Source organism: Trichoderma reesei (assembly GCF_000167675.1).
Source record: "Trichoderma reesei QM6a unplaced genomic scaffold TRIREscaffold_22, whole genome shotgun sequence".
Classification (NCBI taxonomy): Eukaryota; Fungi; Ascomycota; class Sordariomycetes; order Hypocreales; family Hypocreaceae; genus Trichoderma; species Trichoderma reesei.
Genome location: NW_006711169.1, coordinates 338,112 through 362,158, shown reverse-complemented (window position 1 = coordinate 362,158; position 24,047 = coordinate 338,112). Strand labels below are relative to the sequence as shown.

At 56.4% G+C, this 24,047-nt stretch overlaps 8 protein-coding genes across 8 annotated transcripts; 5 read left to right on the top strand and 3 right to left on the bottom strand.

Annotated features, from left to right (window-relative positions):
* Nucleotides 1-394: 394 nt before the first annotated feature.
* Nucleotides 395-1,389, top strand: TRIREDRAFT_110811 (uncharacterized protein; the record flags this gene model as incomplete). Its single annotated transcript, XM_006968326.1, has 3 exons — nucleotides 395-407; nucleotides 499-741; nucleotides 968-1,389. The coding sequence occupies 3 exons, from the start codon at nucleotides 395-397 to the stop codon at nucleotides 1,387-1,389; spliced, it is 678 nt and encodes a 225-aa protein (XP_006968388.1).
* Nucleotides 1,390-1,775: 386 nt separating this feature from the next.
* TRIREDRAFT_110810 (uncharacterized protein) lies at nucleotides 1,776-2,625 on the bottom strand (the record flags this gene model as incomplete). The annotated part of the gene is made up of 2 exons (XM_006968262.1): nucleotides 1,776-1,884; nucleotides 2,033-2,625. The coding sequence occupies 2 exons, from the start codon at nucleotides 2,623-2,625 to the stop codon at nucleotides 1,776-1,778; spliced, it is 702 nt and encodes a 233-aa protein (XP_006968324.1).
* A 3,813-nt stretch (nucleotides 2,626-6,438) lies between these two features.
* Nucleotides 6,439-7,856, top strand: TRIREDRAFT_67707 (uncharacterized protein; the record flags this gene model as incomplete). The annotated part of the gene is made up of 4 exons (XM_006968325.1): nucleotides 6,439-6,762; nucleotides 6,824-7,111; nucleotides 7,176-7,646; nucleotides 7,734-7,856. Coding segments are annotated over 4 exons (1,206 nt in total), but the record flags the coding sequence as incomplete, so codon positions are not given.
* A 1,154-nt stretch (nucleotides 7,857-9,010) lies between these two features.
* On the top strand, nucleotides 9,011-10,662 carry TRIREDRAFT_81097 (uncharacterized protein; the record flags this gene model as incomplete). The annotated part of the gene is made up of 2 exons (XM_006968324.1): nucleotides 9,011-9,880; nucleotides 9,991-10,662. The coding sequence occupies 2 exons, from the start codon at nucleotides 9,011-9,013 to the stop codon at nucleotides 10,411-10,413; spliced, it is 1,293 nt and encodes a 430-aa protein (XP_006968386.1). The 3' UTR covers nucleotides 10,414-10,662.
* Nucleotides 10,663-10,858: 196 nt separating this feature from the next.
* Nucleotides 10,859-13,007, bottom strand: TRIREDRAFT_81096 (uncharacterized protein; the record flags this gene model as incomplete). The annotated part of the gene is made up of 2 exons (XM_006968261.1): nucleotides 10,859-12,814; nucleotides 12,886-13,007. The coding sequence occupies 2 exons, from the start codon at nucleotides 13,005-13,007 to the stop codon at nucleotides 11,029-11,031; spliced, it is 1,908 nt and encodes a 635-aa protein (XP_006968323.1). The 3' UTR covers nucleotides 10,859-11,028.
* A 1,845-nt stretch (nucleotides 13,008-14,852) lies between these two features.
* On the top strand, nucleotides 14,853-15,514 carry TRIREDRAFT_32798 (uncharacterized protein; the record flags this gene model as incomplete). Its single annotated transcript, XM_006968217.1, has 2 exons — nucleotides 14,853-15,236; nucleotides 15,305-15,514. Coding segments are annotated over 2 exons (594 nt in total), but the record flags the coding sequence as incomplete, so codon positions are not given.
* A 1,027-nt stretch (nucleotides 15,515-16,541) lies between these two features.
* TRIREDRAFT_67732 (uncharacterized protein) lies at nucleotides 16,542-20,891 on the top strand (the record flags this gene model as incomplete). Its single annotated transcript, XM_006968323.1, has 1 exon — nucleotides 16,542-20,891. The coding sequence occupies one exon, from the start codon at nucleotides 16,542-16,544 to the stop codon at nucleotides 20,889-20,891; it is 4,350 nt and encodes a 1,449-aa protein (XP_006968385.1).
* Nucleotides 20,892-21,710: 819 nt separating this feature from the next.
* Nucleotides 21,711-24,032, bottom strand: TRIREDRAFT_81093 (Hypothetical protein; the record flags this gene model as incomplete). Its single annotated transcript, XM_006968260.1, has 5 exons — nucleotides 21,711-22,348; nucleotides 22,399-22,511; nucleotides 22,575-22,927; nucleotides 22,984-23,793; nucleotides 23,883-24,032. The coding sequence occupies 5 exons, from the start codon at nucleotides 24,030-24,032 to the stop codon at nucleotides 21,711-21,713; spliced, it is 2,064 nt and encodes a 687-aa protein (XP_006968322.1).
* Between the last annotated feature and the right edge of the window lie 15 nt (nucleotides 24,033-24,047).

The window sequence follows — 24,047 nt, the reverse complement described above, 5'->3', positions numbered from 1 at the left end:
AAAAAAAGAATTGAGCATTGAATCATGGTCTGATATCGGTCTTATAGCTGTTTATTTCACGGGTTAATGGCTCGTGATGGTGACGTCACGGACGGGAGCGTTGGAAGCTCCCCACATGGATGAACGCATTGATCCGTATCTGGAAACGAGGGTTGACGATGATTTTCCCCTGCTCTTTTTCTTTTTTTGCATGTGATTGCGTCCCAGGTTTCCAAGCTAGCCGAAGGGGAATCCCTGAACAACACCAGCAACCGACCGACAAATGAAACAATGACCTCTTAGTAGCAGTCAATCTCACCCTCTTTCCATCCATCATCTCATCATCTCATCACCTCTCTCATCTCATTTCATTCTAATCATCCCACAACTCACCAATTGACACCACCAAAACACAATGGAAAATCCAGGTAATTACACACGCCTCATCCTCTTCATCCTCACCATCACCATCAGCATCAGCATAATCCCCAGTCTAACACCGGCACCTCATCACAACAGTCCAAGAAATCGCCGGCGTCATCAACGCCCTCACCAAAGGAACCCCCCAGCAGCAGCAAGACACGCTCAACACATACTTCCTCTCCAACGCGTCCTTCATCCACCCCTTTTGCCGCGTGCCCTCCATCTCGCGCGGCGCCGTCCCGCTCGCGAGGGACCTCGACTCGCGCTGGCTCATCCTGGGCATCTACCGCTGGTACCGCACGCTGAGTCCGAAAATCAGCCTCACCGTCGATTCATCCGGTATGTCTGTCCCCCCCCCATCTCTCTCTTGCCTCTCGTCACTATTCCCCCCTAAAAAGAAGAAGAAGAAGAAAAAAAAAAAAAAAGAAGAAAAGAATCTCACCTGCTGCAATGAGCGGTGTAGAGCCCTATGTACTCCTTCCAAAACATGCATCATCTACCAAGTCAAGAAACACATCAGCCTAACCTAGAATCTCTCTCTCTCTCTCTCTCTCTTCTCCCACAGTCTTCGACCACCACAACAACACCCTCTACGTCTCCATCCGCCAGACCTTCTCCATCTGGTTCATCCCGCTGCACTCCTCCCGCGTCAAGCTCCTCTCCGTCCTGCGCCTCGTCCAGGGCTCCTCCTCCGAACCAGGCCAGCTGTCGCCGCCGCCAAAGTACACCGCGGCAGACGGCCGGTCCGCCGTCTCGTCCGCCCTCGCGGGGCCCGGCCAGGAGAGGCTGCGATACTACATTGCCAGCCAGGAGGACCTGTACCAGACAAACGACTTTGTGGCCTTTGTGGTGCCGTACCTGGGGCCGCTGCTGGTGTTTCTGTGGCAGCTGTACAGCACGGGGGTGACGGTGGTTTGCTCGCTTCTGTTTTTGCCGTTGTACTATTTCATGAATAGCAGCCGGGTCAAGGCTGCGAGGCGGGCGTGAATTGTTTTTTTTTTTTTTTTGGTAAATACCTATGCCTTGTTTGTCACTCTATAGATTGATAGATGTTGAGTCAATTGTTTCCTGGATGTTGAGCAAATCACACGATACGTCGACAGCTCCCACTTGCGCTGTCATGAATTGTTGCTATCACCTTGCCATGCACCTTGATACTATCCATCCATCCTTGTCGCTGCCAAATCACAAGAGGGTATATTCCCAGCCGCTGCCAAATGCAAACATGCTTTAAATCCGTCACCCTTGCCTGTTAAACACCCTGTGGAGTCCTTCCACCAAACTCCGATAGATGGCAACCGGAAAACGCCAGTAAATGCAAAATTGCCCCCTCCCCCCATTCCTCTTTGGTGCCCTGGCCATCAAGGCCGTCCTCAGACCTGGACCATGTCTTGTTGTCGTCGCCGAGGTCGCGCATGAATCAGCCGAAACTCGTAGAGGCACTCGAAGCCACCCCAGATGATGAAGATGAATCGCCACACGCTGCAACTCTGCACGTTAGCCATCATGCCAAATCTTTCACCAGAGAGAGAGAGAGAGAGAGAGAGAGAGAGAGAGAGAGAGAGAGAGAGAGAGAGAGAGAGAGAGAGAGAGAGAGAGAGAGGAGAATCATATCATGGACCAGACTCACACAACAGCAGTGAGCAGCCAGACCGCAATGGCCATCATGCGGACCTGCGAAAAGCCCTCCCTGCTAATGACGTCCGTCTGGCCCGCGGCGGCCGTGACCTGGGGCGCCGAGTCGCTGTCGAGCGCGGCAAAGCCGTCGGCCGCGTCCGAGTAGCGCGAGAAGATGATCATGACGATGCCGCCGAGGGAGACGGCGAGGGAGAAGAGGTCGTGCAGCAGTGCGCGGGCGGGCGAGAGCTGCTGGAAGCCAAGGGCGCGGTCGATGTTGGCGACGACGATCCACGAGTCGTTGAGGATGGCGATGGCGGACTGCGGGCACAGCATCAGATCAGGTTTTGGTTTTGGTGATGACCAGTGGAGGAAGACACGGCCAGGGTCATCATGTGTGTAGGAATAGAGAAGAGAGGTCAAAAGAGAGAAATAGAGAGAGAGACTCACGCCAACGAGGCCGGCTGCAATGGCGCCGCCCTTGTCAGGCCATTGGTTGATGATGAAGGCGAGAATCACGAGCGTCGTCACGCTCGTCATCCAGGCGGCTGTGCGGGCCACGATCTGGACGATGCCGTAGAAGCTGGGGCAGCAGCTCCGCGTCATGGCCGGCTGCTGCGTGTTGTGGGTGAGGATTGCGCAGAGGAGAGCAAGAAGCCGAGAGCTGAAGCTGAGAGCTGGAGACAAGGCAGACTGAGGCTGACGAGGGTCATATGGATGTGACGCAGAGCTAGAGCAGGTAGCAAGAAGAGCTCGAGAAAGCACAGAAAGACGTGGGAGAGACCAAGATGAACAAGAAGGATGCGGAAGAAGAAGAAGAAGCAGCAGCAGCAGCAGCAGGAGATAAGGCCAATCGTGCCGTCGCACCGCTATCCAGAAAACGAGGGCTGAACGATGCCAGTGACGAAGCGCAGCGGAGAGCAGAGCTGAAGAATGAAATCAAATAAAACACAAAGTTGACTGCAGTGAGAGCACAGGCAAAGACAACCTAAGGCGGAGAGAGACTTGACGTGACGGGGCAGTTCGAAATCAGCTGCCAAGAGCAAAATGGCGGGCAGCTCGCTTTCCCACGTGCGATGCGGAGCTTTTTGCCGGCACGAGTGGGTGAATGGCAGGGAACGGCAACAGAAGAAGAAGAGGAAGAAGAATGACAGGCATGAGTCCAGTGCAAGGGGGGAGGGGGGGAAGAGTTAATGGGGTTTGTCTGTGCGTGGGTTGAGTGTAATATTGGTGATGATATTGGCGGGTTACGGGACTTGGTGGTGGAGGTGGTCTCTGGTCAGCACAAAGTGAGGGGATGCGGCGGATTGCTCTTGGCTGCACGAGATGCGGTACGTAGAAAAGAGAGGAGAGGAGAGGAGAGAACATAAGGTAAACAAGGATACCTTGGAGTTGGCAGGACACACAGATCTGGTGCGGCTGTGGCTGGCGGCAGCAGCTGTTGGAGATTCTGGGGGAGAAGCGGGAGGGATCCGGGCCAGTTGATTTTGCTTGGGCGGCAACCCGCAAGCGACGAGACGTGATTTGCTGCCCGCCTCTCTCTATCTCGAGACTGTCCGCCTGCGCTTCTGTATCTATGTGTCATTGTTTTTCGGATTACCAAGATCACCGACAGGGATAAACAAGTATGTAAGTCAATAGTGCTTGTGCAAGTCGGATAGAGAGCCAAACTGGTTCTTTCTTTCGAGCAGAGTCGCACGGAACACAACGGGATGCAGGGACTCGCACGACCCGGCCAAGAATCTTTAGCAAAATGGATAGTACAAGAGCGTGCAATGTTCCCATGGCTATCGAGATGCCACCTCGTCCCATCGCTCACAGCTGCACTGACAACAAGGAAAGTAGAGGATCAGACGCCAGCGCAAAAGGACTGGGCATCAAAAGCCCGCCCCAGTGTCATCGACAAGGATCAGAGTATAATTGATTTAGCCGCTGGAGCCCAAGGCATTTTCCATGCACATGTGGCCAGAATCCCCGCGCCATCTGACTGGGCTGATGCCAGGGGTGTTACTGAGCGGGATGCTAGGTGCTCTACCTTGTTGGGTTCTAGTAGTACCTTACATAGGTAGGTAATTGTAGGTACGGGCGAGTTCGATGCTTGATGCTTGCTTGCTTGGGCGGGTTGATGCGTTTGCCAACCGCTGCGGGTGATTGCAGGCGAGCTCCAGGCGGGTTGGTGGTGGTTCGTTTCTGGGGATGCCGAGGGTTTGTGCTGCTTGCCGATGACTTGCATGCCTAAACGGATGGAGACCTGGGAGTGATCTGTGCCGGGTAGCACCATCACCATCACCATCACCATCACCATTACCGTAGGACTGGGTTGGTGGTGGGGATGCCATTCTGATGCTGCCATTGCATGATATGACCGTCTTGGCTGGACACGACACAGACCACAAACATAAGGTACCTACCTACACACAAACATACCAATTACCTACCTACTTACATAGGTACACAACCAAAGGTTATCTACCCCCCTTATTTAGTCGATCGCCAAATCTCCATCTGCCGCAATTCGAGGCGTCGGGCCGCTGGGAACCGTCGTTTCTAGTGCTGTGGAAACGAGTCAAAACGGACTTGATATGTGGCTTACTGGTCACATACTAGACTACCTTAGAGTAGCAAGTGTCTGCCGGCCGCTACTTTAGAGTGCGTGCTATCTGTTTGATGCGCGATTGAGTTTTGAACGGGGGCTGGAGCTTAATTGCCAGGTTCAAGGGGGATACAGGAGTGAGTTCATACTGCATGTGTTGTTCTCTAACTGAACAGAGTCTGAACAAGAAAAGCCGCGAGTTGAAGACTTCTTTTGTTCTTGATGTTTGTGTTTGTATTGTTGCGATCCATTCCTGTATGCGTTCAATACCTACGTACACAACTGATGACCTTGTGACGCAGGTGCATCTAGATAGAGGGAACTTGTGCCAGCATAGGTAGTAGGTAGCTTGATTGAGATTCAAATGTTCTAAAGGACGAAGCCAACACACTGCCAATTCTACGTATTGCTTTCTAGGGCAAACAAAGCCACCACTTTGACAGCATAGGGTACCTAGGTTGGTCTTGGGAACTTTAGGAAGAAGCGGCAACGCGGGAAAGGAGCCTTACCATAAGTCACCGGCTGCACTCAGCTCAAGCGCGCCACAGCGTAACAAAAAGTTCAACCAAGCATTAGATTTCGTCAAGTCAGGGAAACGCCGACACCGCAGAGGAAGAAAGCGCACAATGATTCACGGCATAGGCGCTTCAAGAGGCGCTAATACGTGCGTATGGTTGAACGATATGGATGTGTACTTTCTACTGTCCGATGTTCTAGTATGTCAATAGACACGAATATGTGCGTATGATTGAACGCTTGTGTACCTTAGGTGTATGTTATCTAGGTACCCAATATCCTATCAAGTCACCAGTATGCCAGAGAACTGTATGGTTGAAGACTGCAAATCTGTGGGTGAACGAGAACAGATGCAGGACGAACGTGAAGAGAATATCGAGGCTGGTCACCCATGCCACATAGAGGACAAGCCTCCCTCCTCTCCATGATCCCGACTTCACCTAGCCTCAAGCCTCTTCTACCTGGCTGGAACCATATCATAGATAGACTCAACACCAGATCCCAACATGTCCATCATCGACTGGAACTGGCCTATGGCCTCAACATAGCCAGACCCCTTTCTGCTCTCGGCCTGGCCCTAGTCTCCTTGTACTCGCCCTAATGCCCATCATGATCAATTCACTCTGGTGATGTGGATCTGGCAAGCCATATGCCAAAACAAGACTCGATGTAAACAATGCAAGCCAGCTGCCACCAAATAACTGCCAGGAGCCATAACCAAATGCCAATTTTTTTTTCTCCCAGTCCTCTTCCTCTCTTTCTTCAACATCACACATCTGAAGAAGACGAGGGCTTCCTTTCGAGATATCTCAACCTCTTTCATCAAGCTCACATCCCTTTCTGCCAAGTTAAGCTCAGCTCCGCAGACTCAGCACGCTCTGAGAACTGAACAAACATCATCGCTATTTTTTCTTTGTTGTCCGTATCCCAGGACAGCCTTCAACGTCCATCTCTGACAAATCCCTCTCCCTGAAGCTCCATCTCGAGATCACATCTATCGCTATTTTGTGGACATTTCCATCATCGGCTATCAAAAAATGGGCGACATGTGCTCAGACGACGCTGTTGGAAACTCAAACGATACCAACGACGTGCTGGAGATGGAATATGACCCCAAAGCCGTCAACCAACCCATCGAGATGCCCAGAGACGACAGCGTCGAGGCCATCATCAAACGCTACAGCTGCCGGCCCATGCCCTGCCGCAGCGTGAAGCAGCTGCTGGTCGACTTTCAAAGCCGTGAGTGCCTCTCAGCCCTCTTCTTTATCACGGCTAGCAAGGAACCGTGATGGAGGAAACCGGTACTGACATCAAGAATAGCCATCGCCTTCAACCTCGTGGCCCTGCTCTTCCTCACGCACCTAATGATGCCCCGATCCCGCGTCTACACGAGCCCCTACTTCAAGCTCTCGCACTACAACCCCGACACGGGCCTCTACGCCATCGGACGCTTCGACTTTCACTTTGTCCTCTTCTTCATCGTCTTCTTCACCGGTATCCGCCATGCCGTCATGGCGTTTGTGCTCAGTCCCCTGGCAAAGCGCTGCGGCATCGAGAAGAGGCGTGACAGGGAACGCTTCGCCGAGCAGACGTGGAACATCATCCACTACTCCTTCTTCTGGCCCTTTGGAATTGTATGTCTCTTCTCTTCTCTAAATTGCGGCATTCAAGTGGAATGAGAACTGACGTGAACAGTACATCTGGTATAATTCGCCCTATTACCTCAACATGGCCGAGCTTTGGACCGACTGGCCCAGCCGCGAAGTCACGGGCACCGTCAAATTCTACTTCCTCACGCAGTGGGCGTTTTGGATCCAGCAGCTTCTCGTCTCGCTCATTGAGAAGCAGCGCAAGGACCACTGGATGATGCTGGTGCATCACCTCGTCACCATTGCCCTCGTCGCCGCGTCGTACTCGTACCATTTCACGCGCGTCGGCAACGTGACCATGATTATCATGGACGTCGTCGACATTGTCTTTCCAGTGAGTCGCCAGAAGCCCTCGTTGTGAAAACAAGGAGATTATTGAAGCTGACCTGTTGCTGCAGCTTGCCAAGTGTGCCCGCTACCTGGGCTACAGCCGCGTCTGCGACTGTCTCTTTGGCCTCTTCGTCGCCGTCTGGCTGGCCACCCGCCACGTCTTCTTCAGCATGGTTCTCTACAGCGTCTACTTTGACGCTCGAAGCATCCTCCCGCGCGCGTGCTACCGGGGCTCCATGTCCGACCTCCAGGGTCCGCTCCCACAGCCCGAGGGATGGTCGTGGATGCTCGAGCCGTTCAGCCAGCCACAGGGCATCGTCTGCGTCAGCAGCGGCATCCTCAACGGCTTCTTCGCCTACCTCGCCGTTCTGGAGGGTCTCATGCTCATTTGGGGCTACTCCATCTTGCAAGTCGCCCTCCGCGTCCTCGGAGGCCACAACGCAGACGACGTCCGCAGCGAAGACGAGGAGGAGGAAGAAGGCGAAGATCTGCCGCGTGAGCTGGAAGGCCTGAATCCTGCCGACTACGAACACTTTGACGTCTGGGGGAACACAATCTACGAGCCCAAGGCCAGCACACCCAGCGCCGAGGACAAGGTCCTGCTGTATGAGCCTGATTCGGCCGAGGGCGGCGCGGTCAAGGCGTGGGACTGCGGCGGTGGGCTGTCGCTCGTCAGGGGAGGCATCTCGAGCGGGCTCAACCTTGCTGGGCAGAGTGAGCATAAGGAGCTCCTGAGCCGGATTGGATGAGAGATGCCATGGACTGATGTCGGTCACTGACATGTACATTGGGGGAAAGGGGAAAAGGGGAAGAAGTGAAGGGGTATATTGGCTGAGGTCTTGATTTGCTGAATTTTGATTGAGGCTGACGAGCAAGACATTTGACTGCGGCGGTGGATATGGGTTTGCATATGGTCTTTTGTGCCTGGATACGATACTGATTGGCTCTTGATGCCATTGGTGATTTTGGGGAGTTGATAGTTTTCTGATACCAATATGAGCTGACTATTAGCACCAATGCTGGCTGCATGTACCTATATTGACGCGATGGTTGACATTCATGTCCATAGGACGACCTATTTACTAGGTAGGTGGTGGTAGTGGCTCGCTTCTTCACCGACAATGTCTGGAAGAGAAATCTTTTCAGTGCAATTTCCCGTCGAGACCTTGGACAATTCTTCCTGGATAGCCAAGATACTAGTACTACTACTATCAACATGAGGCTCTCAACACCCCTGATGGAGCTCCAGTCCAGCCCGCGGAGTCCGTATCAGGGGACCCTTGTTGACGTCTCAAGCCAAGCAGTATGGGGAAGCCCACCAATGACAGGGATGGACCTGAAATGAGCACTGCAAGAGCACATGTCACGGCAGTTTCGCTTTCTCACGGAGGGACGAGTACCTGACCTCGACAATTGACACGTGAACATTGCAAAGATGGTTGACAAGTGGCCATTGAACCTCGAGGAAGCCTCTCATTCTGCTTCTTATACCAATGACTTACGTGAGCCTCCGTCCCCCATTGTTTACCTACTTCATGCCAGCAGACGTCATCGGTCAGCACGGATCCGGCACTTGTCCAAGCATTCGAAGCTACCAAGGCGGTACCTGTCTCCAACGCCTCCACAGCGCCGTCTCGCCCTGCTGCCACCACTTATAGCGCCTGTTCAGCCGCTCGGACCCCCCCTGACAGCCCAATGGAGCCCGAAGGCTCCGAGTATCCGTCAAGTCACTCTCTAGCGGATGTCGTTGATGAAGCACGGATGAGCTGCCGCTTCTATAATTCCACAACACCAACGAACCAACTTCTTCTCTTCTTACATGTACTCTCCCTTCCCTCGTGAGATCTCTCCCACCAAACGTTCATATCCTCTCCTTTTGGCTCCCCCCCCCGCGACCACAGCAATGCCTCGGCTCGACGCCGCCCCATTGCTGAGCTCCTCCAATGCCTCGTCCAACACTCGCCGCCGCCAGCATCACGCCCAGCAGCAGCAGCAGCTATCCGGCCCTCCCGACATCACCACCACCAGCAGCTCTCCCGTCCCGCGCCTCTCGTCCGACCGCAAGAAGCGCCGCAAAGCCCGCTCGCTCCTCCGCCGCCTCGCCCGCTTCTCCGCCCGCAACACCTGGGCCGTCCCCCTCGCGCTGCTCCTGTCCTTTGGCGCCGCCTACGCCGTCCACCCGGCCGAGTCCAACCCGGTCCACCACTTCATCTTCCTCTCGTACCGCCAGCCGAACCCCCTCGTCGCCCGCAGCATCGACTCGTCGCTGCCGCCGCACTATGGCAAGGGCCTCTGGGACCTCGCCTTCGTGGCCTTTTACACCGTCGTCCTGTCCTTCTCGCGCGAGTTCCTCATGCAGGAGCTGCTCATCCCGCTCGGCCGCCGCAACGGCATCAAGAGCAGAGGCAAGCTGCAGCGCTTCGCCGAGCAGATGTACACGGCCATCTACTTCAGCCTCATGGGCCCGGCGGGCGTCTACGTCATGAGCCGGAGCCCCGTGTGGTACTTTCGCACGGCGGGCATGTACGAGGCCTTCCCGCACCGCTCGCACGAGGCCTGCTTCAAGTTCTACTACCTCTTTCAGGCGGCGTACTGGGCGCAGCAGGGCATCGTGATGCTGCTGGGCTTTGAGAAGCCGCGCAAGGACTACAAGGAGCTGGTTGCGCACCATGTCGTCACGCTGGCCTTGATCGGGCTGAGCTATCGCTTTCATTTTACGCACATGGGCATAGCCGTGTACATAACCCACGATATCAGCGACGTCTTTCTTGCTGTAAGTCTTTGTCTACCTCCCCCTTTATTTTTCATTTTGCCATATCATAGGCGTCATACACACACACACACACACACACACACACACACACTGACTGATACATGGCCAAGCTCTCCAAATCCCTCCACTACATCGACAGCCCCCTCGTCGTCCCCGTCTACGTCTGCAACATCCTCGTCTGGTGCTACCTCCGCCACTACATCAACCTGCGCATCCTCTACTCCGTCCTCACCGAGTTCCGCACCGTCGGGCCCTACGAGCTCGACTGGGAGACGCAGCAGTACAAGTGCTGGATCTCAAACGCAATCACCTTTGCCCTGCTCGCGTCCCTGCAGGCGCTCAACCTCTTTTGGCTCTACTGCCTGCTGCGCAGCATGTACAAGTTCCTCGTCTACCGGATCAAGAAGGATGACCGGTCCGAGTCGAGCGGCGAGGAGGAGGAGGAGGGAGCCGAGGCGCTGGAGCGGGTTGAGCCTCCGGTGCAGAACGGGGTAGTGAGTGGCGTTGAGAAGCCTGCCAGCGCATCTTCATGAGGCTTGGCTTTCGATAATTGTACTCTGGACCCTGCCTGTCCTTGGCTCACGGACCGGTGCCGATCTGGTAATTATGACGAGAACGAGCAAACATCGGCCAGGCAAATCAATATGCCAAACGCAAATGGCATACGAGTTTCAAAAAATTGGCGGTACGAAGACGGTGGCGCGGCCTTTGGGGGGGTTCCTATGCATCTGGTAGAGGATTGAAGCCAAGGCTCTGTACATCTAGAGCTACCCTGCATAGGTATGATTTCCACGACTTGCCTTCATCCCCAAGCTGGCGTGATCCCTTCTGGATAGAAGGCGACATTGCTTGGATATGCATACACGGGTTACCTGTATTATACACATATACACACACACACACACATACTGTACATTATCACTAGTAATACTTAATAGCATTCTCATTGTACATCACCCATGAAGATCAGACTTGATTGGAACTTGCTTGTATTCGCACTCGAACCAATTCCTCGCACATGCCATGCGTTTCATGTCCAACGCCGGTCTCGTCTACAAAACTCTAGACAAGCACAAATACGCCGCGACGCCCTGATATATACCCAAAAATCCAGCCTATATACCCACATCATCCATCATCATGACATTTTAAAAAGCATACTCCTCCACGTGCAGATAGATGCCCTGCGCTCCCGTTCCCTTATGTACCGCTCGCTCGTCACTCAACCGGCTCACGCAGTTTCGCGTCGCAGCCACAATCTCGGGGCCGCCGCAAACCACTACGGCAGTCTCGCCGCGGGCCGCCTCAACGGGCTGCCGGATGAGCTGCTCCATGTCGGGGCGGGAAGAGTATTCGCGGATGATGGGAAGGCGGGACGAAGCCAGCAGGGCCGTTGTAGTCGCTTCCTCCAGCTTTTCCTTTTCGACACTGGTCTTGTCGTTGTCGACCTTGGCGCCGGGAGGCTTGGTGCAGCAGCAGGAAGACTTCTCGCCTTCCTTGACGGCCTGTTCTAGCTCGGAGCTGCTATTGCTGCTACCACTGCTGTTGCTACCAGCGGAGATGTGTGAAGTGCTGGTATCGTTGCGCGAGAGAGGGAGACCGTCCGTGCCGAGCGCAGAGTTGGTGATGGCAAGGTGGATGTTGACGGCGACGCCTTTCTGGACCAGGGCCTCGCCAGCCGCTCGTGCTCGCTGGACGTAGTACTCCATCTCCTTGGATGTCCTGGCGATAAGCAGCACGTCAATGCTCTTGACGCATCCCACAAAGTCGGCCTGGGCTGCGGCCTCGAGTAGCGGTAGGGTGAAGCTTGCTCCGGTCGATGCACCAATGAGAACCATGGTCTCGTAAATATCCCACCGAGGGGGCGCGCCAAAGGGACCATACAGGAAGCCGGTCAGGGTGCCCTCGGGATTATTGGAGGCGTAGTCGTGAATGCGCTTGGAGAAGCCCTTATGCTTGCGCAAAATCAGTTGGATGCTGTTGCAGCAGCACGTTCCCTTGAGCTTACGCGCACAGGCAATCGTGTACGGATGCGCCTCCAGGGGCCCGAGGCGCGGAAGCCACAGGTAGACATGCTGGCCAGCGGTCCAGTTGAAATGCACGTCCTTGATGGTGACAACGGTGGTCGCATTTCCCACGGCTCGCGCGAGGATTTGATGGCCTACTCGCCGTCGCCCCTGACACGCTGATCCACCAGCCCTGACCCGCAGGTTCTGCCACAACAGCAGCGCCCATCGAGCGACGCGGTCAAAGACGACAATCGAGACGGCCAGCCAGAAGAGGAAGCGGGCATTTCGGGGAATGTGCCAATACACGAGCACCAACATGACAATGGACGAGGCAACGTGCTGCAACACCCACAGCTCGTAGGCCATTCGCCGTATCGGCACAAAGCCGACGACGACGTTCCACAGTAGGATGCCCCACGCACCAAGGCCGTACTTGACCATGGTCATCATATCCAGCTCGTCCTGCAGGATGCCGCCGCGCACCCACTCGGTCCAAAAGTTGAAGCCGTGGACGGTGCAGGTGACGAACATTGTGCGCGCCACCCAGCGGTGCAGCCAGTTGAGCCGCTCGTGGCTGGTGCCGATGAGGAAGCCGACGATGTTGACCTTGCTGGACAGCAGGAAGAGCATCGGCAGCTGCGTGAGCGTGACCCAGGCGTTGCGGTAGGCAAGGCGCTCATAGAAATTGATGTCGTGGATGATGGAGTGCCAGGTCATGAAGTAGATGATGACAGCCCAGTAGCAAAGCAGAACCAAAACGCGGCCCAGGGGAGGAGGCGTGAGCCAGGTGAAATGGCGGATGGGGACGAAGAATTGAGGATGGCTCATTTCGCGGACCAAGGCGGTTGCTGTGGCCCAGGACTGGCTGAGGAAGCCATCTGGACGAGTGGGGTCAGGGGTTGACTGGTTGCGAGCGGCTTTGAGTCTGTGACGAAGTTTAGTCGGCTTGTGTGAGAAGGCGATGTGGTGGAACAAGTGACGATGGCATCAACGCACCTTTTGACAGCACCGACGTAGTTGATGCCTCGAAACACCATGAGAGATCCCACAACCGTTGCGGCAATGTACCAGTAGGCGCGGGCAAGGCGGTGGTTGGTGTTGGCGTCGACACCTGTCATGCCATCGCCGCTCATGTCCATGCCGCCCATGTCCATACCGCCCATGTCGTTCATGCCGTCCATGGTGAGAAAGCTGTGGTATTGATGTCTCCAGAGATGTTGTCTATCGAAGGTAGACGGATGCGATGCGAAGGGTGAGACACAGCCAATGGGTGTTTGCGTGATAAGCAGAAGAGACTAGGCGCTCTCAGCCGTGCATTGTTCTCCTCCTGTCCTCGTCCCGGCAAGCAAAAGACAGACTTGTCGGGGTTGTACTTGTTGTAGTAGTATGCGCAAAGTGACAATGTCGTTTGCCGTGTTTTCCGGGCGACGGACAGATGATATGGAGAGAAACCCGAGCAAGTTGATTATGAGCAGGTTTGTCTGAGGCGGAGGGGGAATTATTATCAATAACTCGCTCACGGAGAAAGAATGTGTGTGGGGGGTTTGCTGGATGGTTTCGGCTTCTTTTGGCCGAGTTTTGCTTCCGGGCGGGATGCGAAGGTGCCTGTAAGCGGCTGACCAGGGAGGCGGCTGATATTTTGAGATACGCGGGAGGCTAAAATGACAAGGGGAAGACGAGGATGATGATGACGATGATGATGAAAAAGAAGAAGCAGCTTGATGGCAATGGTGATGATGATGGTGGTGATGGTGAGGACGAAGAGTTTCAGCCTTTGGTGCCCGGTCTTGCCAGTGGAGTCGTGGAGGGAAGGTGATCCCTTGATGGTTCGCCCGTTTCAAATGTCGAGGAGCCACGAGGGCAGCCGCAGTCCACAGAGCCACCTGCCGTTTTTTGGGCAAAGATACCTGTGAGGCAGTACCTTCCTTACAATTCCTTACCTTGCAGTACAGTCGCCCCGTTCAATTGCAACCTGGAAATTCAATGCTTCGACCGTCATTGCATGATGTTGATGCTATCTAAGGTATGTATTACTGCTCTACCTGGCCTCACGGTTGCCTCTGCGCGCAGCCTCGAGTACCTCCATACCAGCCAAGGCCGCTTCCAGCTGCAAAAGGCTCGAGAATAAACTTGCTCAAATGCTCTCAGATGGGTAGCACCGATGCGTCTGATTGGCTGGTGCCGGGCCCGGTCCCTGTGCTAGCCTCGCCGCCAATTCGGGAGCCGGGAATCCAAAAGCCACTCGTTTCTTTTTGGTCGATCTAGAAAGTCACCTCTTCTCATACTACAACTCGAATGCTAGGTACCTCTATAGTGTTAAACTGGCCTCGATAGAATGCTGTTGGCCTGACTTTTGAGTGTCAATTTCACACCTCTGTCCACATGTGACGGCAGCCAACAGCTGTAGGTATCCTCCTGTAGGCATCTCCCTGTTTGCTCGTCTCCCTTGGTTTTACGAGCAGGTACAACCACATCCAATCCACCTCTAATAGGTACTCGCCCGGCCCCTCGCCTCACCTGTACGAACAGACGAACAGCTCGTAGCAACAACTTCAAACCACTCCGTTCCGTAATCTTGCTCAACACCATCCAAGCTACCGTTTCAATCTTGTTGCCTCCCCCTCCCCCTGCTCGCCCATCCCACAGCTGCCCGCCTTGGGTCGTTGCTCCAAAGTGGCGCCAGCCCCCCTTGTAGCGCTGGTGGAGCGCGTAGGTGCTGTGAAGGGTCCTCTGAAGCTGCTGGAAGCGGCTGCTATAAAGCTTGAGCACGGTGACAGCCTCGCCATTCCGTGGCTCAACTGATCTTCCCTCCTCTAGCCTCTCTCATTGAACACCTTTTGACTTGTCAACCTCGCTTCGACTTCTGTCACCGTCTGTCAACCCAAGTCAACTCTCGCCTCTTGTCCTCCTCCCACCAAACCCCAACCACAACCATCACCATGCGTGCCTCGTCCGTCGTCCCCGCCATCCTCTCCCTGGCCTCCCTCTCGCAGGCCCATTTCCTCATGAACTACCCCAAGTCCATCGGCTTCAGCGACGACGACGAGGGCACGGCCCCCTGCGGCAGCTTCACCCCCGACCTGTCCTCCGGCTCCAGCCAGCTCGTCGACTTCCACGTCGGCGGCGACTCGCTGGCCATGCGCAGCACCCACCCGCAGACCAACTGGCTGTTCCGCGTCACCCTCGACGGCTCCGCCAAGTCCGACTGGCAGCAAATCTTCCCCATTGTCCAGCAGAGCGGCCTCGGCAACTTCTGCGAGCCCCAGATCACGCTGCCGTCGAGCTTTGAGGGCAAGAAGGGCGTGATTGGCATCGTGGCCGACGGTCCCGATGGTCTTTTGTACCAGGTATGTGGTGATGAATGCCACCCCTGCTCAACTCCCTCTCAAGAAGCATGAGCTAATCAAGATGGTAGTGCGTTGCCGCCAACTTCGTCTCTGGATCCATCGACCCTCCCTCCGCCTGCAAGAACGCCTCCGTCACCGCGTCCTTTGTCAACGACTCCAAGCTCTCGGCCCTCGTGTCCGGCAGCGCCTCTGGCGGCTCCAGCAGCAACAGCACCGGCTCTTCTTCCACTTCCACCGGCCCCTCGAGCACCCAGAGCAGTGCTGCTGCTGCCACCACCTCCAACGCCGCCGTTGCCCTGCGCGCGTCGTCCGTTTCCGGAATCAGCCTGGGCGGTGCCCTGACCGCCCTGACCATGTTCCTTGCTGGTGGTGCCATGATGCTGTAAGGGAAGAGGGATGGAACGGGATGATGATACTGGGAAAAGGGGATCGTCTTCTTCATAATTGTCTATTTTCTAGAGGCGTCATATAACAAGGTTAGGTCTTTTGATACGAGAGCATGCATGCATGACATGGGCGTTTAACATAATGGATTGATTGGTTGCCATGATGAACCGCGCACTCAGCTATCCAATTGTTTGCGTGAATGTCTTTTCTTGGAGCCCCCATGACTGCCTTCTCCTCTCGTTCAGTGACTTTCAGGGGATATCTGTTATGGATCCTCGCAACCCATCACTGCAGCCCGCATCAACACCAAACGCCCACCATCACCACAGCGAATCCCATCCTCGCTGCCGCCTCCACGTGCATCTGCTTATTATTACCCGCCAAACAACGTCCAGCAAATCGGCTGCATCTCGTCTTACGCCTCCTTCTCCACCCGTCCCTCTTCTCCACCATTCGCGTCTGTCCACCGCCCTCCACGTCCCGCCTGGTGTCTTGTCCTCGTCACCGCAAACTCCATAAGCTTATGTATACATCGACCAAACAACACACAACTTCAATTGACCAAGCGTCGTGACAATGCCGTGATCAATTGGCACTTTGCTGCGTGTGCTGAAGCTGGACTGGTGCGATGCCTTGATTTTGCTGAAATCTCACAGCAATTGGTCGAGTATTACGCCATCTATTCCACCGACCGAATGAACTTCTCTTCAGCGATGCCTCTTGGAGATACATGATCTTGGATCAATTATTTGAACCCTCCAATGTTCTGGCTCATTGAGGCATCACGATAGTCAACATCTCTTCCTCTTCGACGAACTTCTGGGTCGAGAGCCCGACGGCTCCTATCTTCTCTTCCGTGTCTCTCCCGAATTTACCGCCATGTCATATCAACAGGAACAGCCTCCTTCAAACAGGGGCATGTTGACGCAAGAAGAAGCTTTCTTCGGCTATCCTTTATTCCCTTCCCAGTCTGCCGTACTTGTAGATACAGACACGGAAATCCTGTCTGCGGCGAAAGACGTCACCATCACACAGGCGCTCTCAATCCTCTCTGCCGGCGTCTTCGCTCTCTATGTCAACAGACGCTTCATCAGATCTCAGCTGCCGCCATGGCTTAGGCCATTTGCCAATGAAGGCGCTCCCGAAGGCGTCAAGCGACCGTTTTGCTCCGTCTGGGCCATTTTCTTGCTCCTCATCAGCATCACAGGGCTCGTTCTCTCCCTTGTCCCCGTCTTGCTGAACCCGACCCGCTACCTGTACCTCTGGGAGGCGGTTCCCTGGGCTTCGGCCCTCTCCATCACCATCTTGGACCGTCCGACAAAGGCCCCAAAGCTCTTGTTGCTCCAATACACGGCCATACTGGGCGCCAGCACCGTCATGTACGCCATTCGGTTCCTGGATCGCTCTCTCTACGGCATCGACCGCTTCCGTCTTGCCCGGATGGCGCTCTCCGGCCTGGCCATGATGCTCATCTGCATGATGCCTCTCCGAGAGCCCAGCTGGGGCAGCAGAGACATTGGCCAGTCTCACGAGAAGCCCTCGCGCGCCCTTCGCAGCCCCGAAGACGACCTGAGCCTCTTCCGCTTCTGGACAATGAGCTGGGTCAACCCCCTGGCCCTGCTCTGCCGCAAGCGCGAAATCACAGAGGACGACGTCTGGCAGCTGCCCTTTGAGTTTCAGCACTTCCGCCTGTACATGGCCTTCCGTGAGCTCCAGGGCAAGCTCCTCCCGTGCTTGATCCGGGCCAATGGCTTGGATCTGACGATTGCGACGCTGCTGGCCGTGTCCGAGAGGGTGGCCGAGGTGTCCAACATCCGGCTGACGAGCCAGCTGTACAATGCGCTGGACGCGAGGAACCCGGACGACGCCGTCTTTTGGGGCCTGGTGATGCTGGTTCTTGACTGTGCCCGCCAGCTGTGCAAGACGACATCTTCGTGGTACTCCCGCAAAGCGTATGAGCGGTCTCGCGGGGAGGCCTTCATTGCGCTCTTCGGCAAGCTTCTGACGCGCGCAGTTCCCGGATCGGATGTGACGGAAAAGGGTGCCGATGAAGCAGGTGACCATGCAGAGAATGGGAAGCCCAGGACATGGCTGGCCAGGATGCTATGGAGGAAGCCCAGCACCCCTAGACACAGCTCCAAGACACTCCCCGGATCGGCCTCCAACGCCAAAGTTGTCAATCTTGTGCGAGGAGATACGTACGAAATCTCGCAGCGGTTCTGGGAATTCCCCAAGCTCGTCTCCCAGCCCATCAAGGTCGTCGTCACCATGTACTACCTCATCGACATCATGAGCTGGCCGTCGGCCATTGGCGTCGGGCTGATGCTCGTCTTCCTCTTCGTCAACTCGACACTGGTCGGCAAGCTGATCAAGCTCGAACGACAGCGAACATCCATCTCCGACAAGCGCGCCCAGGCCGTCTCGCACTTTGTCGAGGCCAGCCGCCCCCTCAAGCTCAACGGCTGGACCGCCACCTGGAGCGCCAGGATCATGAAGTTCCGGGGCCTGGAAATGGCCAAGCGGCTGAGCATTGCCTACGCCTCCGCTGCCATTTCGACCGTCAGCGTCGCCGGCGGGACGACGTATCCGCTGGCCAGCATCGCCTTGTACACGCTCATTCTTCGGCAGGGGCTGCCGAATGATGTGATTTGGCCATCGCTGCAGCTGTTCTCCCAGCTGGAGATGAGCGTCAAGGAGGCGTTTGATCTCATCTCGGCGTACTGGAAGGCCACGATCCCCATCGAGCGAGTCAACAAGTACATGGCCGAGCCCGATAGGGACGACATCTCTAACAACCCCAACAGCGTCACGGACATCGAGTTCCGCAACGCCTCCTTTTCCTGGCCCTCCACCGACAAGCGCATCCTCCGGGACCTCAACTTCAACTTCACAAAGGGCCTCACTGTCATCCGAGGCAAAGTCGGGTCTGGAAAGTCGAGTCTTTTGCTCGCCGCCCTCAACGAGATGGAGCTCCACGAAGGCGACCTCATCAGGCCCGACGTCCCCGTGGCGTATACCCAGCAGCTGCCGTGGCTGCAGAACAAGACGATCCGAGAAAACATTGTCTTCCACCAGCCGTTTGACTCGGCAAGATACCAGCAGGTCCTTCATGCCTGCGCCCTGTTACCCGACCTCGCCCTGCTCCCCGAGGGCGACCAGACGAAGCTCGAAGAAGGCGGCATTGGGCTTTCCGGAGGCCAAAAGGCGCGCGTCTCCCTTGCCAGGGCAGTGTACAGCCAGTGCAGAATCATGTTACTGGACGACCCGCTTGCTGCCCTGGACCACGACACAGCGAGTGCGATTGTTCGTCGCTTTCTCCAGGGGCCTCTTGCCGAGGGCCGGACCATCGTTATGGTGACGCACCGAGATGATCTGGTACTCCGGATAGCCGACAAGGTGATTGACCTGGTCGATGGAAAGGCAACTGTGCTTTCAGAGGAGCAGGTCAGGCTCGAACTCGAGCACCCGTACCACGACAACGCAAAGACGACGCACGATGACTCTGAAGCAGCCCACGACATCTCCTCTGAGAACATCCCCGCACTCAAAGATGCCCCTGAAGAACCAGCAAAGACGGGGAGCGTGCCCCTGAGTGTATACAGCGAATACATCCTCGCGGGCGGATGGCACCTCTGGGTCCTCCTCGGCTTCTCCTACGGCGCCTCCCGGGTATGCGACATCTCGCGAGCCCGCCTGCTCGAGGCATGGGGTTCCGGCTCCGTTCAGGGCGGCGGCACGGAGGAGAGCACGCGCTGGGGCGTCCTTCCCACGCCAGACACGCACCCGGTCCCCTGGCTCCTCGTCCTCGCCAGCCTCTCAGCATGCCAAATCGCGACATACGCCGCGGCCCAGCTGCTCCTTGCGCAAATCAGCGTCCGGGCAGCGCAGGAGCTCTTCAAAACGGCCATTGAAAAGGTCAGCAGGGCAACCTTCCGGTACCACGACACCACGCCGACGGGCCAGCTTAAGAACCGGCTCATCGCGGACATGGGCATGGTCGACGGCGGCATCGTCGCGCCGCTCGAATCCTTCGTGTACAACTTCATCGCGCTCGCGCTGAGCCTCGTGGCCATCGCCTCCCACCAGCCCGCGCTGCTCGTCATGCTCGCCGCCGTGGCGGCCCTCTTCGTGCACTTCTTCCGGACCTACGTCCCCGTGTCGCGCTGCCTGCGCCGCATGGAGATGCGCTACCTGACGCCCATCATCGCCAACATCGGCGTCATGCAGGACGGCCTCGTGACCATCCGCGCGCTGCGCGTCGAGCGGCACTTCCAGGACCGGCACCTCGATGCCGTGGACGACTTCCAGAAGCAGGACCACTTCTTCTGGAGCATGGCCTTTTGGCTGGATTTCAGGCTGAGCCTGAGTTCTGCGGTGACGCGCACGGCTTTGATCCTGTTCATGGTCTGGCGCGGGACGAGCGCGAGCGCGGTGGGATTCGTGCTGACGCAGACGACGATTGCAATGGCGGCTGTGCAGCAGCTCTGCGAGCGGTTTGCGCAGCTGCAGCTCGATGCCGTGTCGCTAGAGCGCGTGAGCATGCTCAAGGAGATCCCCGAGGAACCGAGTGGCGGAGAGGAGCCCCCCGAGGACTGGCCGCGACCGTGCGACGACGTCAAGTTTGAGCGCCTCTCGTTCAAGTACGACGCTCACCTGCCCTGCGTGCTGGATAAAGTCTCGTTTGAGATCCCCGGCGGCTCGACGTGCGCCGTTCTCGGACGCACGGGATCCGGCAAATCAACCATTGCCAACGCCCTCCTCATGACACAAGCCCCCCACGAAGGCACCCTCAGCATCGGCAGCGTCAATCTTTCACACGTCAACCGGACGTCTCTCCGCCAACGCATCACGTTCATCCAGCAGGACCCCATCCTCTTCCCCGGCACTCTCCGCGACAACATCGACCCCAGCGGCTCCTTTACCGAAAAGGCCTGCCAGGAAGCCATAGCGCGCGTCCTCGGGGCTTCGTTCAGCGTCGCCACGCAGATTGACGCCGCGGGGAAGAACCTCAGCCAGGGACAGCGTCAGCTCGTGGGCATCACGCGCGCCGTGCTAAGGAGGAGCGGATTGGTGATTCTGGATGAGGCGACGGCGTCGATTGATCGCGGGACGGCGGCGACGGTGCAGCGGATCTTGAGGGAGGAGTTGAGGAGCAGCACGGTGGTGACGATTGCGCATCGGCTGGAGGCTGTGGAGGATGCGGAGTGGTGTTTGAGATTGGAAGGGGGGAGGGTGGTTGAGTGTGGGCCGGCGAAGGGGGGGAGATAGATAATAGGGGGGGGGGGGGGGGCTTAGATGGGGGTGGTGTTGGATGTTTATGGGATGAATTTGATGAGTGGGTTGATGGACGATGAATGGTTGACTGTGGCATGATGAATAGAGGATGAAAACCATTGGAGGGAGTATACAAGAGTTGGATAGAGTGCTGAAGCATAGTTGAATCTCTTGCGAGAATATACATACCTATATAGAAGCCGTATGCCTACATCACAATGGCAGACGGCAGTGAATATAAGGTGACGCAGCTTGACAGTACGACAATGGTTCGACATGTCACCTTCATTCTTTATCGCCATGTCATGTATATACCATCGCTTTAGTCTTTGGATATGACACATAGCTACCTTTCAGCATTACGCTGGCGAGGCTAGACGGATTCACAGATCAATACAGCATAAGCTTCATGGCTCAACCCAATCGCTCAACCATCCCACGCTCCATGCCCCTCGAGGCACTTGCCGACAAACGTGCTATATGCAAACACAACAGTCTCCTCCCAGCGCCATGCGGCACGCCCTTCATGTCTATTCGAGTCGTCGTCGTAATTCATTCGAGTGAGCCGTCACCCGGCATCCCAGCTTGTATCCGATCCAAGATGTCAACACACCGCTCCCAACACGCATTTATACCCCGGGCTCCGTCGCACGATCCAGGAGGAACAGTAAAGAAGAGAACAAAAGGGGGGAGGAGAAGAAGGAAACCGTGCTGGCCGTTCCCAGGTCCAGCCAGGGCTCCACCACCTCAATATTACAAAGTGTTATTATTGCTCTTCTCCGAGCGTGAACCGTTACACTCGTCTCTGCCCCTTCAAACCTCCTCTTCAGTCTGCACTGCCTCGTAGCCGCCTCGTCTCATTCCGGTAATGTTCATGAGAGCCGGCGTCTCATACATGGCTGTGTAGTCGACCTTGTCGCCACCGAGCATTGCATATCCAGATTCGCGCTGGCTGAAGATGGGTGCAGGATCGCACCAAAAGTCCTTGCAGTTTGTAACGCAGCCCCTGCTGTAGGGGTTCTTCTTCTTACGCTTGTTCTTAGTCGTAGCCGCGCCGCGGCCGGTAATCGTCTCAATAAAGGGATCAACGCCTAGCAGCTGGCTCCACTGCTTCAACAGTCCGCCCTTGTGCTTGTGACCGTGGGCGTGGCCGCTTGCTGGCGCAGCAGGGGCCGAAAGGGACGGGTGGTTGGGGTCGAGAGGAGCGCCTGTGGATGTAAAGGCCGTGGACAACGAGGTGTTAGCACGAATGCCCGTCATGTTCTCGTACGTGGTCATGGCACGCGCGACTTGAATGAACTGCGTGAAGAGCAACATGGAGACCCATAGCAGCTGAAGAGATGCCCACATGGCGAGGAGGAGCGTGTAGGAGTCGGCATTGATATATCGGCAGATGTTAGGGCCGAAGAGGGTGCAAGACTCGGAGGCTGAGGGTGTAATCTGTTCATAATCTGAAAAGGTCAGCCGCAGTCATAGGAAAGGCGAATGACATGAGTCTTACAGTAGTACAAAAGCCAGTCATATAGCGGAATGCCAATGGTAAGGAAGATGAGATAGAAGAAGAACTGGCGGTGGTTGTTGACGCCAACGCAGTTGTACACCCATGGACAGTGGCTGCGCAGTCGTTGTTAGCACAGCAACATTCAAAGTAGCTTAGAATTCTTTTATTCAACTTACTGGTCGTGCTTGGCCACGCATCGCTGACACCGACGACAATGCTTGCTTCGCAAGGGCGTGCGGATCATGCAGACGACGCAAAAGTTGGACTCGTCAAACTTCCACGACTTGAGCAGCTCGTCGATGACGGCCCTCTGCTCGGCAATGCCGTTCATCTTGGGCACAAAACCGGGGTCGTATCGGATCGAGGCAATGTAGAAAAAGGTGGTCAAGCCAAAGGCGGCTGCAAAGGCAAGGTTCAGGAGGAGGTGGGAAGAGGAGCCCTGCCACCCTATGGTTGCCGGCAGGACGTAGAAGAGCCAATTAACGCCGACTAGGAACAGAGATCCGGCAAAGATGCCCGCCATCCACGGCTGTTCGAGCGCATTAGCGATGCTAATCCAAGTTATCAGACCAGACAGGCACTTACAGTCTTGTGGAATGCGCGCATATCCGAAGGAGCATACTCCAGCACCTGCTTGGCCACCCACAGCAAGCCATACGCCACGCCTACAGCCAGCGGCAGGCCAAAGTAGACGGGAAAGCCGGACAGAGTCACCAGCACCAGCCACACCATCAGAAAGGGCCACAGGAACAGGAAGCGGGTGAGAAAGGCCTTCTTGTCCTTGAGAAAGTAGCTCGCGCCGGGCCACGGGGGCGTCGCAACATGGCCGTCCTCGTCGTAGCCGCACTCGCGCAGGGCCCGGTGCCAGGCCGCCGTGGTGTTGAGCTCCGTGGCCGTCAGCGCCGGCGTCTTGCCCGTGTCCGTCTTGGCAAAGCGGTCGGCGCCGTACTCGATCATCTTGAGGACGCAGGCGGCGTTACCCTTGACCAGCGCCCAGTGCAGCGGCGTGAAGCCCTGCTCGTCCGTGGCGTGGACATTGGCCCCCCAGCGCAGGAAGACGTCAACCAGCTGCGGGAAGCCCTTGTAGGCGGCCCACATGAGCGCCGTGTGGCCGTAGCTGTCGAGGACGTCGACGGGGATGCCCTGGTGCAGCAGCAGGACGATGAGCAGCACGTTGCCGTTGAAGGTGGAGATGTGCAGCGTGTTGTAGCCCTGGGAGTCGGTGATGAGGGGGTCCGCGCCGCGCTGCAGCAGCAGGTTGACGGTATAGTAGTGGCATCGCTGGGCCGCCCACTGCAGAGGCGTGGCGACCGACTCGCCGCCCTTCTTGTTGAGCTCGGCGCCGTGCTCGATGAGGAACGCGCACATGGCGTACTGGTTGTTGATGGCGGCCCACTGGCGGCAGAGGTGGGAGCAGTGTCAGCTGTGTCCTATCCCGTCTGTCCTTGTCCGTCCTTTAGAGAGAGAGAGGAAAAGCAGCTCACATGTAAGGGCGTGATGCCCTCGTCGTCGCTGTACGTGGCGTCGTACTCGCCCGAGGCAAACAGCTTCTCCATGCCGGCCACGTCGCCGATGCGGGCCAGCTGCATGATGTCGTTTTCGGGCGGCGCCTCGTCGGCGGGCAGGCTGCCCATCTCCATCTCGCTGTT